The sequence below is a fragment of the Phragmites australis genome, chromosome 19, assembly GCF_958298935.1.
Source record: "Phragmites australis chromosome 19, lpPhrAust1.1, whole genome shotgun sequence".
NCBI classification, from domain to species: domain Eukaryota; kingdom Viridiplantae; phylum Streptophyta; class Magnoliopsida; order Poales; family Poaceae; genus Phragmites; species Phragmites australis.
Window position 1 is genome coordinate 21750185 of NC_084939.1, and position 15965 is coordinate 21766149.

Sequence of the window (15965 nt, forward strand, 5' to 3'; positions counted from 1 at the left end):
GGAGAGGAGCAAGGGAAGTTGGTTTTGGCTTGCTCCAGTGAAATAACAGAGGAGAGAGGCCAAGGTGGCTGGTGGTCTTATCAGTGGAGGGCATGGGTTGTGGTGTGAATGTGGGAGAAAGGGGCGGCGAAGAGCTCTTAGGAAGAGGACTTTTGGGCTCATAGATCAGAGGGAGAGGGAGAGGACAGAGAGACGAGAGAGAACAGTGAGATGAAAGAGTGGGATATTTGTGTAACAAATCAAATTGATGCATTTGAATTGTAAACGGAATGTGTGATAATTCGAATAAAGGTATTCGAATTTAAACTAGATTGTACGATGATTCGATGAATGACTTGAAATTGTAATTGGATTGGATTGAAATGAATTTGCAAAAAGATCAAACTAAAAAGTATTCAAATATAACTCTAATGATTCGAATTGTATTCGAATACGACATCGACAAAGATTTGATTGAACTTCTGCTGAATTGAATCAAGATTGAGATTTAAATTTGAGGGACATTTAAATTCGAGTCGCCACTCAAAGAACCATAAAACAATAAACCAAAAGTGCAATGCTCAATTTATTGCAGGTATTAAGTTAGAAATTAATTTGGTAATCTTTGGAATAATTAGCCAAAATAATATATTTGTATACGCACATACGAGTATATACACATTCAAATATATATTTCTTTGATTTTATACTAGTTTAATAATTAGAAAAAAAATTAATTTGGAGTGATTTTTGCTATTTTCTAAAATGCTAAAACTCAGAGTGTTACAGCGTGCCGTGAGACGGCGACAGCGTAGGTCGGGAGTTGCATCATCACCGCGGGGAAGATGAGCCACCGCCCAACCATTGCCGTGGGGAAGATGAGCCACCACTGAGAAAAACAAATCTAGATCCAGGTATCTCCTCCTCGAGTCCCCCATCGGGTCTCACCGTCAGGGCCGAGGTCGTAGTTAGTTTTGCACCCAGTAAGTGTTTCGAGACAGGTCAGATTTGCCGTCTCGTGTATCTAATCAGTTGCGCCCTCGCTTTATCCGGTTCCAACCTGACCTGTTGCCACCTTTAAATATGGCTTGCAAACAGATGTCGTCGGTAGTTTGGCTTCGACGTGCTCCAGATTTGGTCTAGCCTGTGAAAGCCCGAGACTGGCCCAATTTTGGTTCGGCCTATCCAAGCTGCCAGTCAGGTAATCATTTCGATCCGGGCTTGGGTAGCATGAATCAAGCCCAAAATGCCAGTCAGGTAAAACTTTTTTTTTCTTTGCAATGAGTTAGTGAGTTGAAAAGTCTATAGTCCGAATGCACCACGAATGAGAGAAGCGAGAACAAAAGACGCAACTTATATCTAGCTACAGCTGAGTACACACACGTATACATCTTGGAGGATCGCGCTGTCAGCGAGTGACACTCCACTCTCATCTTTCACAGGCTAGACCAAGGTGAAGTACTTCGGTTGGTTGGCCTTTCATGGCCGACTTTGGACAGCGGCAAGGCGACGACGACAGGGCCTCCAAACAGATGATTCTTGCGTTTATTACTCATAACTTTCAGAAACTATTAACCATCTTCTGCTCCATTGTATTTTGCCTAGGGAGATATTGTGGCGAATCTTAGGAATTCATGCACTGTCATCAGCGACTACTTTGTGTAGCTGGTGGATTGATCTGTGAAGTCGCGTTGATAGCGAGCTCGGCGAGGTTTGGACTCGCTCATCCTTATCATTTGTTTGAGGATTTAGTTATCTCGTAATGACATCACATTCAACAATCGCCACATTTCTTCGGACTTCTTGGTGGCCTTCATCAGAGACGACATCCACTGGTAGTGCGAAGTCGGGGCAAAAAAGTTAGGGATAACCATGCAACAGGTACACCGTGTCGACTCGACCATATAACTTTAGACATCCCTAGTTTACCTAGTTCATCTTACACGTGTAAACTTTCAGTTTGGCATGATCGACCTTTGGCCTTTTCATTGACCCATCGGGTCGTTGTATAATCTCGTACTTTATTTTCTATTTAATATAAAAATACGTAGCTCCTATGTATTCGAGAAAAAAAGACACTCCACTCTCATTCCCGATTAAAGGTTTAGCCACACGTGATTTGTGCTCCGTATTGTATTTCATTGATGTATGAATTTGGTTCGACATTGTGTTTGTTGTAATTCTTTCGGTGACCGGATTTCAATATGATATGACAAACTTGTACTTTCCTGATTTCAATTTGAATGTTTGAATAGAAGACAAACAGTCTAAAATACCTTGTGATGTACATAATATTAATTGTAGATGTGAAGGATTCTTAGAGGAATCGTTCAAGTTCCTAACAATATGTTACAGCTGCAAATTCTAGTTCCAAGACACCCATTTCGCACCACAACATCCCAACCTATAAAAAAGAATCCGATCATACTCACAGTTCACTTGATCAGAAAATCTACGACATACTTATGTGTACATTCATAATGGCCTTGATACCCAACGATGTACAAGTACAACCAGGGTCTATTTGGAACACCAGAATTTCAAGTGAGTTCAATTAGCATGACGCCAAAAAAATTCCTACATTCCAAACGAGGCATATCAGTATATAATTTTCTGGAAATTAAGCTATGTGCCAAGAACAAGCGGCAATTTAACCGAATCGCCGTCAAGGTACCCATCAAAGAACAAATAGATTGTAATCCATTACATTGCATCTACATGTCTAAATATATTTACAATCACCTATAATAGCATCCATCCATCCATTATACCATATATATCCAAACTACCTGGAAATTGCTAATTAAGGAGTCTTGAGCAATTTGCAGACTAGCTCAAAACTGAAGCAACATTGTCCTCACTTCATCCCGGAGCTTGAGCTGCTTCCACTCCTCCAGCCACAGTGTGTAGCTCGACTGCGGTGCGAGCACGTCGACGGACACCTCCCTGCTCGCCACCAGCTCGCTGGAGTAGCGCTCGAACTCTTGCAGCACCTTCAGCTTCATCGCCAGCTCCGCAGCGTCGCGGTCGCTCCGGACGCTCTCCGTCTGCTCCCTCGCCTCCTCCACCCTCGCCCAGAAGCACGGGTCCTGCGTCAACCCGGCGTACTTGCTCCGCTTCCTGCAGCTCGCCGACGCTGCCGAGGTGGAGGACATGGTGTCGCCGCCAGCGCCGGTGCATCCCTTCTCCTGCCACCACCTGTCGAAAAGATCGTACCTCCTCTCACGTCCGTTAGGCACGTAGCTGCCGCGCGTCCGGTGGAGGTTGTTGCGGTGGTAGTCGGCAATGTCAAGCGGCTCGACGAGTAGCTGGTAGAAGCGAGCGGCGTTGACCCACTTGGCCCGGCGGTGGAAGTCGTGGGGGAGCTGGCCCGCGTCGAGCATGGCGAGCACGCCGTCCCAAAACTGACCCAGCTTGATGCGGTTCATGTTGGCCTTGCTGAACTTCTTGAACGACCGCCGCTGCTTGAATGCGTCGTAGTACCCCGTCTCGACGTCGAACAACGCCTTGTACCACTCGATCTGCGCACGGCACGGCGTGATCCGGCCAAGGCGCGTCGCCAGGTGAGCGCAGTTCAGGCTCGGCCGCCGCACCGCCCTCTTCGACGTCTTCAGCCACTGCCGTGCCGTCGATGCCTCCGTCGCCTGCCGCCGCTGGCAATGGTATGTCAGACATGAAACTACATAGCACACGCGCTGCACATTTCGATGTGCACGCAGCATACAACGTACGTGTGCTCTCACCTTGGCGCCGATGCCGGAGGCTTCCAGAGCCAGTGAGACGCCGGCGTCGTAGTTGGACGAGGACGGCGCGTCCTCGACGCTCAGGCGTCTCTTGAGGAGCAAGTGCTGGGGCATTTTCAGCACGAGGTCGCCATAGCAGGAGTGCGCAGCCTCCGGGGAATCCTCACCGGGCGAGCACCGAGAGGCAAAGGTGGCGTAGAGCATTTGAACAGCGGCGATTGGGTTGTCCAGGCACGCCGCGCCGTTCGGAGAGCACAGAACGTACGTTCCGAATGGCCGGTACGGGCTCCCGCCAGGCGTCGCCGGAGCAGCAAGCTTCTGCTCCAATGCCACCGCGCCAACGTGCATCTGTATCAGCTGCCGGAGCGTGTCCTGGTCAGTGTCTGCCATGCGCGTGGTGGCCACGGTCACCGCGCTGGAATGGCGGAGGCCCGCTGGACATTGCTGCAGCTGCATTCCAATGATGATGTGTGCAGGGACGAGGTCCAGAGGGCAGAAGAGGAGCCTTGGGACGATGTCGTGCTGCGAGACGACATGGCAGAAGTTGCCGCTCCACCGCTCACGCAGGATGGCCCTGGACAGGGCTTCGTTGCCGAGCAATGGGCTTCCGAAGGTGATGCATAGGACCTGAGGAGCCGAGCCCCATGTCGAGCTTGATGACGAGATGCAGAGGTAGCGCAGCGCCGCGAGGGCTGCAATGGCGCCACCGAGGGAGTGACCCGTGAACACGACTGCCTTGCCCCTGATCTGATTCAGTAGCATCTGCATTGCCAACCCAATGCAATGAGTAAGTAAATAGTTTTTCAGTGGCAAGTGGCGACATGCTGCACAAATTGAACGTTTACTAGCCAACTTTCAGTGCCGCAGGTAGAAAATGAAGTATATACTAATTGAATATATTCAAATCTTAAGCCGCATAAGCAACACACATTACTCATACATCAAAAGGACCGTGGACAGTATGAGCATCAAGATAGATTTATGAACGATAATAGGGTCAAACACGAAGGCAATAATGATACTATAAGAAGGTGTGGTCCTCTGAAAAATAACTGAAAATATCAATAAATGCTGTAGTTTCAATTCTTCAGTTATATGAAGAATGGACTCAGGGGAACCCATCTGAACTAGTGGTAGAGATAAGGTTGTGCTCATTGAGGTCATTAATTCTTGAGCAGTGGAATTCAGGTCAGATGTCTTAATCGCCAGTAATGTTATCACACATTTTGATGATCATCTGAAATTATCGATGAGCAGAAGATTATGTCCCATCGAAAGCAGCCTGAATTCTGAATGACAGTAAACTATGTACTATTTGTCCTCATGTTCAGAATTCCAGATTTTATTGCTTCAACAATCAGTCATTCTCCAAATTTATTCACAGCATTTGAGTTTGAAATTTCTTCAGAGCTCTATCTGTGTATGTCATTACCAGGTACCACAGTCTCAATCATGAAATGCAATGCACTACATTTTATATGCTATATCACCATCACCTCTTCTGTTGCCCGACCATGGGCCACCAGAAATGCCTCAAAATGTGACAGACAATAAAGGAGCAACAGCAACTTTTGGTGGTCACTGCGAACTAAGCTCATGTGTGCTGTAGTTTTTGTTTGCATTTGCAAAAAATGACAGGTGCGTAGCATCTCATGTTAGCCGCCAGATTTGACTGGGATTGTACCATGTACACACCCTCCTCTGAAATCTGAGATAAACTTAGCAAACTCTTAAGATAAACTTAGCAAAGTCTTACACTGCCAAAGAAATCACAAAAGAGAAGAAGATAGACACTGAGGTGGTCCATCACAATGGAGCATTTCAAGTTCAGACGCAATACACGGAACAAAAAAAAGTGTAATCTGCAAAGGAAAAAAAAAGGAGCTAAAGTAAAAGGTTTAAGTTCTTTTTAACTCCTCCTGTAAAAGAAAGTTTCTGTTATTGTTTACATCCCACGATGTTCTTAAATTAACAAAATAAATCACAAAAGAGAAGAAGAAAGACACTAATGGTCGATCACAAATTCACAATGAAACATTTCAAATTAAAGAAGTGTAATCTACCAAGAAACTAAAGAAGAAAGGAGATAAAGGAAAAGTCAATGGTAATAACAATGTGTACTTTGTCTTTTCAAGTTTTCCCCAAAAGTAAGATTTTGTTAGGTTCTCATCTAATAATGTTCTTAAAATGTTAAATTATTGCCCAGAAAGTACTGAATCATTGACACTAGAATAATAAAATCTGAGTGCATCTCTCGTATGTATGAACACAAGGACACAGTAACCATATAAAGACGGACACATCGGCATCATATTTCACAACAACTTTTCCCCAATCCGACCAGGAAGCAAAAAATATCATATCACACGCAAAATCAAAATATCAAATCACTCAATAAGAAAACTACTCCAATTAAATAGAAAATCACCGAATTAAAATGTTGATTGACCAGATATTTCAGTGAATTAATCAATTACCTGGAAATCAGGGGAGCCGCACAATTTCAAGAAGCGCTGCAGAGCCAGCGCCTGCACGGCGACCGGCTCCCCGGCGGCCGCGTCCGGCTCGGCGGCGACCAGCGGCGCGAACAGCCGCAGCGCAGCGTCCCCGCCGAGCCCCACCGGCGCGAAGGCGTCGGCGCTGCCGCCGGCCACCGCCGCGCCCGCGTCCGCAGCCGACAGCGCGGCCTTCACCCCGGAGAACGCCACGTACACCGTGCCGCCGTCCTCGCCGTGCAAGAACCCTGGGGCGGCGGCTCCCGCAGCGGCGGTAGCGGCCACGCAGCGGTCCCAGGCGCGCGCCAGCAGCGGCGAGGAGGCCAGCAGGGCGCCGAGGACATGGCTGGTCTCGAACCTTGCAAGGGAATCTCTTTCAATTCACAAAAAAAAAAAAAAAAAAAACTCTTCTTTCTTTTGTGGTGTCGCGGCCACTGAAGCAACAAACTTTTGATGCATGGCTGATGCAGAGAGTATTTATAAGTGCTGATGTGAGAAAAGTGATGGAAAAATTGGAGTGAGGAACTTACATGGAAGCTTCTTCTTCTCCCCCGGCATCGTCCATGGCTGCTGAGCTTCCCGGAAATGGGGTAGAGAGAGAGAGACTTTGAGAGAGAGAGAGAGAGAGAGAGAGAGTTTAATTTGGTGGCGTCTCCTCTTTGGGGTGGGGCAGAGCACTCTGGTCAGGGGTCAAATGGTATGGCCGATTTTGCATCCAGGGACTCCTAAAATTGGTTGCTCCCTTTGTAGTCCTTAAAACTGAGAGAAATTTGGTCATACAATTTGGAAATGGTCTCGGTACAGAATAATACAACTCGAATATCTCCAAGTTTAGAGCATCTTCAGCAGTTTACTAATAATGCTCACCTATAAGTTCATATAGGGTGAGCTTCTATTATAAAATGAGCTCTTTTTTACATCTATTTTAGCAACTTATCTACTCCCTCTGGTTGCAAATATAGTTCGTTTTAGTCTCCTCAACTATTCTCTAAATATAAGTCATTCTCGAATTTCTATACGTTTTTTTCTCTTTTGTTCTCGTCTTACCTTTGTTTAATAAATACTACCACTCTCACAAATGAATGAGTTATCTTTTTCAATACAGAATAAATAAAAGGCAACAAGGTCATTTGATCTACTTTCTTAATCCTTGTGCACAAATCTAAAACGACTTACATTTGCAATCGGAGGGAGTATAATGCTCACCCTATCTTTCTTTTTCTTCTCTCTCTCTTACTATTGTACATATACATTCTATATTAACTTCATTTTCACATCACAATAATTCAATTTTTATGTTTCTACTGCATACAATTCAACAACATTTCAAATCCATAATTTTTAAAATTCAAATTCAAATTCAAACATAAGTTGCGCAAGCAATGGACCAAATTTCATCCAAATAGTTTATCCAAAAGCACAAAGTTCATCCAACTTGCTCAAACAAAGAGCATCACACACTCTCATTGCCGCCCAAGTTCCTGACAACATACCTGCCCATTCTTGTAGTCAAGATATGCACATGCATTGCACTCACATATGATCTTTGATGATATCCATGAACATGATCTTATGTTCTTGCTCCATCTTCTTGTTTAGGACCTCCTCGTTTATGACTCAACTTTTCATCCTCAATGCCCACCTTGCGCTCCTCTTAGGCAAATGCATTCAACAATCATATGGAATTGTAATTCAATTGCAATTCATCAATATATTTGAAAGGAAAAAAAAATGCATTTTTGTCGGCATTGTGACGAACACCTCCGGTGTGTCTATCATTGACAAGTCAAAGCGGCGGGAGGGGGAGCAGCGGCTGGCGTCAAGGTGCACAGGGGCGTCAGGGTGCATAGGGGCGACAGAGTGCCTAGGAGAGCGGCCAGAGTAGCTGCAAGGAGTCGCTTCGACCCGATCAGCACCTTCCCACCTTGCAACTTCCGCCCGAGCGCGGGTTGCGAGGGGTCACACGGCGGCTGGCCATGAGGCACAGCGGAGGCGACGACGTCGATTCCCTGGGCAGCGGGAACCTCCTGCACCTGTTGCGCGACAGCATCGTCCTCTATGACAGCGGTGACAGGGTGCCACCCTTGGCGATGTTGGAGCAATGCGGAGCTCCTGGGAAGTGTCGTCGGGGCACACGCGGAGCTACCGGTAGGGTCCATTGTGGGGTATATGGCAACAACGGGCGACGGCTGGAGGCGAGGAGGGCGGCGCGGTTCCCTCTGCATGGGAACGGGGAAATGTTAGCGCGCCAAAACACGTGGAGGATAGAATGAGCTTGGTGTTCACCCTATATGAAGGGTGAGCTTGAGGATTATAAAAAATTTAAGTATTGGTATCCACATAGAGGGATTCTTGGAGCAACAAAAACTCATATTTTAATAGTTTTTAAGTATTAGTATCTATATAGGTAAGTTGCTAGAGATGCTTTTAGGTTTCTACACCGATAAGATATTTGTTTATTTTTGGCCAGGTTGGTGAAAAACCCAATTTATTTCATATCAAGTTTTAACTTGTTGCCTAGATCTAGGCCAAGGAAAAAAAAGGAATGTACTATTGGGCCTCAGGATATTTTTACATTAAGAAATAATTAAATAAATGTGTGGGGCTAGGCTTGGACCGGTGAAATATTTTTAGACGTTTCACTTTTTAGGCAAAGCACGACCGGCCTTCCAAGAAATCGAACTGAGCCGAATCCCTTCAGTTAGGCTAGCTTTTCTTGGATATGTTAGTGATTGGGCTATATTGCTATACCAAAATATTAATTTATAGTTATATTTTAAAATTTTGAACTCGTGAAATTTGTCAAAATCATATGAATTACACCATCCTTTTGTCACATGAGGGCATGTTTGGTTTTGAGCCAATGCTAACCCTACCAAAAAAATTGGTAATGCCAATGCATTTGGCTGTTGTTTGGTTAGACACCAAAAATTAGCTAGCCAAACCATATTGTTGACAAGGGCGAAATTGAGGGCGCCAAAAACGCCCGCCAAAAAATTTGCCTCCAACAGGAGAGTCTTGGATGAGGTGGCAGCACCTGATTGGTTGTATTAACTTTTGAGCTTATTAGTTATGCTCCCTTCAAATGAATTTTTCTCCTAAACCGTGTATCAGATTTATAATCCGTTTGATGTATTACATATCTTGCAATTAAATTTTTAAATCAAGATCCATATTGAAATATTTAGACGCTAAAAAGGTAGAATTGAGGAACTTTTGGCAGTATTGATATGGTTATAATCCAAACACCGCCATGTTACCAAAATTTTAAATTTTAGCCGTGCCCTCTATTGGTTATGACCAAATTTTGGTAGGGTTGATGGGGCACAAACTAAACATGCCCATACAATTCCTATGAAATTCAATTCCGCGGCGTCAACTTCTCTTGCAATTTTCACTGTGAGCTTTGAGGGGATCTCCAATCAAAGTTCAGATTCTTTTCAAACAACACAATATATATGTTAACGCATGCCCCTAACACAAATTACAATATTTTGAACTGTAATACAATTATAGGTGGTCCTCCTAAGGTCAAAAAAGTTACTTTTTTGTTAGAAATAAAAAAGTTACTTATTCCAAACAAATGAAACATCTCAACAAATGGCAATGGACTACAAATGGTCAGTACACGGCAAGTAGCACATATAAGATCTAATTCCATGGGACAACAATGAAACACCACATGACAGCAGTCTGAAAAGCGAAAACACAATCAAAATGTAAAACATTTGTATGGCTCCTACTACAACAAAAGATGGGCAAATTGCATCCATACCATCACTTTGAAGTCCATTTTCATCCATACCATCACCCGTGTCTATGACAAACGGACCCGGGCCCATATGTTAGTGACACGGGGTGGTGGTATGGATGAAAATGGGCTTCAAAGTGATGGTATAGATGCAATTTTCGGACAAAAGATCTTAACAGTAGACAACCTAGCAAAAAGAGGATAACCTTATGACCAAACATGCAAATTTTGTGATTAAGAACCAGAAACCCCCACACATCTGTGCAAGGATTGTATCTTCACACGTGAGGTTTGGTGTCATCTATTCGCTTAGCTGCATCTAAACAACTTAGCAACTTTTGAACTTTTTCACACTCCTCGTGGATGGTGGCGCGTGACAATAAAGAAGATTGATAAACAATTTCGGGCAAGTACAACGGTTTTGACTCCTATTTTAGTGAACATACAGAACGAGAGGAACACGAGGATCTTTTGAGTCACTAACCTAACATCTCTTAAGCTAGAGCGCAAGGCAATAGTACCTGGTTTTGCCTTTTTCCCTTTCCGTGGGTGCATGGCTCTATAGCTGTGTCATGAACCTTTTCTTTTTTAGTTTTTTATACCTCTTTTTATTCATAGTCTAATAAATTAGACAGATCTCGTGCGGCCCGTTCTTAAAAAAATAGGACAACGAGGTGTCAATTGGGTTGTAAGTTGCATGTGTACATTATTTTTTAGGCAACAAGAACTTTCAGATGTAAAAACCTTTGACTTTTTGGTGCCTTTGTGTAAACTCTCAAGTTGTGAAGGCATATTTTATAGATGAAAAAAAAATGTTATTCCTTTTTAAATGTGTGGTCAAAATCACTATTTCAGTATGCACTGCACCTCTATTATAAATTTTTGTTTTAATCAACGACAAGGACTGCATTCTGGTAGGTCAATGTACATCGTCAACCGGTTTGGGCTCACGTAGGCATGGCGCAGCGTGTGAACGCATGCTCAAAACAGATACTGTGCATGCCCCTCCCAGCCAAAATAAAAAAATGTCGTTTTTGATATCGTGATATTTAGGTTGTCGAAATCTACGCAATAGGAGTAGACACATGAGGAACAACTTGAGTATATTTTTCCTGAAAATACTTTTTATAAAGCCGTAGGTTGTTGATATCTACAGCAACTCTTTATTTTGAATTGACGTTTTTCAACAGTGATTTTGGTCTAATATGCGCTCTTTTGAAATGACGTGCTGCCGACTTATGTGTTAGAGAGGTGTGGCGTGGTAGCAGAGCTCTACCAACCGAGTTGTGAGGAGGTAATTGTTGGTTGGTTTTGTCTATAATCTGGTTATACCTTATGGTGTGAACATCGTTCTATTCGAGTCGAGGTCGTATTATCATCTCGAGGTTACCTGCCGATTTTATCTTTAATACCGTACAGTTATGAAATTTTTGGATTTAGTTTCCCTTATAAATTAGAAGTCAACTCTCTTCTTCTATGAAAATATCAATAATGCTCTTGGGCATCCTTTCAAAAAATTGTGATTGTCAAAACTGAATCTTAGAGTCTGCATTGGTATCCAAAACATCATCTTGTAGAAGGAGAGAGTTCATATTTAAGTTTCTCTGGATCGTCACTAAAAAGCTTCTTAAAATTAATTTTTATATACATTTTAAATACCTATATATGTTGGGTTAAGATTGCTCAACTAATGGAATAACTGGTAAAATATTAATACCAGTTTAACCAGGTGTTCCAGTTTTGGTTACATCCTCGTCCTTACATGTTTCTTGTGCTGATGTCGAATCACATCAGCAATAGAAATTAGACTTATTTAAGCAATAAATTTTATAAGTGCTCCTTGAGAAATCACATCATCGTTTGCTTCTAAGAAATTTATGTGCTTCAAACAAGTCCACTGCCCACTTATCATAGGAAAAACACCCATGTCCTACCATTTTGGTGAATGTACGCAGAACAATAGCTTCAGCTACCAAAAAAGCAGTGCCAGTATATTTTTTCTTTTATTTCAAACCAGTTTCGTTTTATTGAGTGAATAGTCCTACCTTCTACAATATTAAACTTTGATGTGCCAGTGGGCTAGTGGAGTAATAAGGACATTAGCTGACAGTTACTGTATTGAATCCTATGTAATCTGTGGACCAACTAGCATTTCCTGTTTTTTTCCCTCATCTTTTCTGATTACATTTTCATTTGTCTTTTGAGGTGGACATGAAAAAGGTTTCCCACTTTCCATCCTGTATAGCATGTTGGTGAAATTTCATATATGGAGTTTGATATGTTAAAAAATATATTTTATCTAACCCTGCATATGGTTAAATTAATTGAGAACACATCAGGCCTTGGTTTCTTTTGTTTTGCAACTTCTTTACTGTGATTTTATTCCGATACGAGAAGTATCTCCAAAAGAATTACTCCCTCCGTTTCACAATATTTGTTCATAGCCTCGGGAGTATCTGTTTCAAATTATTTATCTATTGTGGTAACCAAGGATATTTTATAGTTTATTTTCTTGCTATGCTCTTAAGTGCATGCATGTATTTACTCCAACGCTGGTAAGTTACTTGCTTACATTGATTAAGGGTACTATGGTCATCTTACTGTATTTTTCACTCAATTTCAGTATTCTTAATTTATACGTAATGGTGGATATAGATAAATATTGCGAAACGAAGAGAGTATGTCACACTATAAACCTTTGTTTTTTTGCAGCTTCTTTACTGTGATTCATTTTTTTTGATAAGAGACGTATCTTCTTTTTTGCAAAAAGAAAACTTTTTATTAACCAAGATGGTAAAAATGACATTTTACCTGCTGCAGAGAAAATATCTGCATTATATTTTCTTACTTTCTCTTCCATGGTGTGGACTAGAAACATGTCACAGTCGTTTTTATGGAAACGGTGTTAGACTGTTTCTAGCAGATACTTTAAATATTCATCTTTTATAATACTATTACAATATCCTTTAACATTATTACAGTATTTTCTATTTTTTTATATCTCCAACAGGCACTCTATCTTCCAGTGGAGGACTTAGAAATTTTAGGTTGGATATGCAAAATTACGAGGAAGCGAACTCGCGAAGGATAATTGAGCTGATGGGTGACTAGATGCATGAGCCATAGGCTGATGGGAGCATGTGGAAGTGAGGATAGACTAACAACAGATATCCGATAGAAGACTAAGGTTGTGAGTTTTAGACCCAATTAGCTACATACTACACGAATATCTAATATATATTGTATATATAATTGATTTTTTCAAAAAAAAATTAGATATACAACTGCATACCCATGCGTCAAGATAGATCCACCGATGCTATCTTCTAACCTCTATTAATCTCCCCCTCCTTTTAAATCCACCGTCGTCCTCTCTATAAACAGGGAGGGAGAGATAGCAAATTTACTGCTGCTATATAACTATTGCGCTCTAGCCGTATCACTGTAAAGCGATGGAAATCAAGGCCTGCTATAGCCGTAGGGCGATACGGACAGCAGAAGTGGTATATGCGCCTTCTATAGTGATACGGCATGCTTTTTGGGATTTTGCTGGAGCTAGCCTTAACCAGATCCAGACTCCGCCGTCAGTTGGCAGGGCACTTACGGTATGGTACGTGTGTTTGTTTGCCACTGTAGAGCTCATCACCAGAGAAAACTGGCAGAAATGCTGCTTGATCAGGCGTCCGACGTTTGAAGCGTCCCTGTGGGGTCAGGTGCTGCAGGGTAACTAAAAATGGCGTGTGTGTGGCAGTGTGGGGAAGGGGATTGGAGCAGATTTTTTTTTTTATTAAGAGTCTCTGCGTTCGGGTATAAGGACGTTTAAGTTGGCGCTTCCTAAGAATTTAATTAAGCGTTCGTAAATTAGTTATTTTCATTATAGATGGAAGCTCTTATACATACGCTTGACGATGTAGCATGTATTCTCTCTCTTCAAGTATCTTTATAAGAGCATTTGCATTGTACACGCCCTTAGGCTCTAATACAATGTCGAGTTTCATGCATGCCATGCCCAACCGTTTCATTCAAAATACGAGCTGGTTTTTGACAAAACCTTGGCAATGTACTCCAGCAGTGGTTGCTAGAATTCAGAAACAACTGAAACTAGACCTGTACGTACGTACAGACTGTCCTGTTCGGTTTCTATATTTTTCTCTGAACAGCGAAACTGCACCGCAGGAGAAAGAGAGCTGAATTTCAAAGGATTCGAGTTTGACCAGGTGCCGATGCGGCCCCTGGTCTTCGTTCAACAGACAACGAAGGCCTGGTCCGGCATCTCATGCATTCTCTCGGCGGGCGACGACTCTTAATTATCTCTAACCATATTCTTTTTATTTCGTTTCTTTTCTGATTCTCTTTCTCGTTCTCATTCCCTTTATTTTCTCTCATCTCTAACAGCTTCCCTTCGAGAGGAATCGCGAAGGGAACAGAGAGAGAATCCCGTCCTGAAGGGAATGATCTGGAAATCCCGTCGTGAAGGGAACCGTGAAGGAAAACCGTTAGGAGCGCTGAAGGGAACGGAAATCCCTTTACGATGAGAATCTGCCCGTAAAAAGAATCCCTTGGGCTTGGTCTCCGGAACTTGAAAGGTATGAAGTCGTTGCTTGCAGTTGCAGACCAAGATCGTGAATTCAGCCTACCTCAGGTGAGCCTGCCTGACTGATCGAGCCAGGCTAGTGTCGCTCAGGCAATTAAACGGATCCATAGTGTGCAAATTTGCAATGGTCGCTACGTGAATCTTAGTGCAACAGTGCCACGATATATCCTATCTTTGATCGATTTGCCGGTCGGTCAATATTGTATTTTTTTATGGAAAAGGGTCGGTTAGTATGGTGAACAACATAATATACATATATACTAATATATATAATTTTGACTGGGGAGACTCGAGACTTTGCACTTCACTTGTATTTGTTGATTGCTGTTGCTTTTCCATTGCCATTCTCCATAATTACCACTTGATCCAATAATTTAGATTTTTTTTTTCTCTGTGGAGGAGGGCGGCCTCTTCTTCAAACTGCTAGGACATGATCATATGAGCAGGTCTTGGTCCAGGTCCACTTCAAGTCTTCAGTGTTTGAACAGCACGTCCACATGTATATGCTGTGGATGCTATGAGTTCCCTGCTAGTAACGTAATTCGAGCTTCGTCTTTTCTGTTGGTGCTGCTGGGGATGAAAAACCAGCGGTATCTTTTTTTAGGGAATAATAATTCCATTAATCAGAGTGCACAGCTAAATCACAGGATTGATAGCTTCTTCAAATTGAACTTCCAATTGGCTTTGGTCCTTCATTTCGTATATCATCAAGGAAAATCAGTGATGATGTAAGCCACCTTGTGGATCCAATGAGAACAAAACCATGAATACGTGAACATGTACTGTTACTTTAATTTTTTTTTTTAAAAAAACGCATACCTCTCATTCACCTAAACATGCTGACGAGAGCTTGATATGTGATCCATGTAAGCCACTTGTGGATCCAATGAGAAGAACACTATGAGTGCTTGAACATATGTTGTTACTTTAGAAATTAAAATAAAAACATTTACCTCTGATTCACCTAGATATGCTGACGGAAGCTTCATATGCGATCCATATAAGGTACCTTGTGGATCAAAGAGAAGAAAATCATGAGTGCTTGAACATGTGCTGTTACTTTAGAAATTAAAAAAAAAACACATACCTCTGATTCACCTAGACATGTTGACACGAGTTTCATATATGATCTTTCTGACAAACCATGGTACATAAAAATCAAGAGTAACTCTTTTATTATATCGTGTAATATTAAGAATTAATAAAACTTCCTTTCTAAAAAAAAACCGACGAATCATCACAGATCAATGGTAAGCAACATTCACGTGGCGTGCACGTCACGTATGACGCCACTCGCGTAGTGCCACAGACGCTGAAAAGGTGGTGGGTACCTGAATGAGACGAGAAGCCGCCCACGCGAAACAAACGCGGCAAATCCAAGTGGGGAAAAAGAATTACACTCT

General features: G+C 42.5%; 1 protein-coding gene and 1 long non-coding RNA gene across 3 annotated transcripts; both read right to left on the reverse strand.

The window, feature by feature from the left end:
• Positions 1 to 2609: 2609 nt before the first annotated feature.
• Positions 2610 to 6894, reverse strand: LOC133900096 (lipase-like PAD4). Of its 2 annotated transcripts, none has more exons than XM_062341217.1 (4): positions 6748 to 6894; positions 6200 to 6575; positions 3723 to 4484; positions 2610 to 3623 (listed from the first exon to the last, which is right to left on the reverse strand). In XM_062341217.1, the coding sequence occupies exons 1-4, from the start codon at positions 6780 to 6782 to the stop codon at positions 2814 to 2816; spliced, it is 1983 nt and encodes a 660-aa protein (XP_062197201.1). In that variant the 5' UTR covers positions 6783 to 6894; the 3' UTR covers positions 2610 to 2813. The 2 variants fall into 2 exon arrangements, with proteins under 2 accessions (XP_062197201.1, XP_062197200.1); XM_062341216.1 differs by having other exon boundaries at positions 2610 to 3632.
• An 8033-nt stretch (positions 6895 to 14927) lies between these two features.
• On the reverse strand, positions 14928 to 15584 carry LOC133900066 (uncharacterized). Its single transcript, XR_009906497.1, has 3 exons — positions 15516 to 15584; positions 15382 to 15436; positions 14928 to 15299 (listed from the first exon to the last, which is right to left on the reverse strand). It is a non-coding gene; the product is annotated as an uncharacterized LOC133900066 (long non-coding RNA).
• Between the last annotated feature and the right edge of the window lie 381 nt (positions 15585 to 15965).

Coding starts and splice junctions, on each gene's coding strand:
- LOC133900096 (XM_062341216.1), bottom strand. CDS start 6,782: ATGGACGATGCCGGGGGAGAAGAAGAAGCTTCCAT. Junction 6,576..6,747: donor GGAGAAGAAGAAGCTTCCAT/GTAAGTTCCTCA, acceptor TTCCCTTGCAAG/GTTCGAGACCAGCCATGTCC. Junction 4,485..6,199: donor GCGGCTCCCCTGATTTCCAG/GTAATTGATTAA, acceptor TTGGCAATGCAG/ATGCTACTGAATCAGATCAG.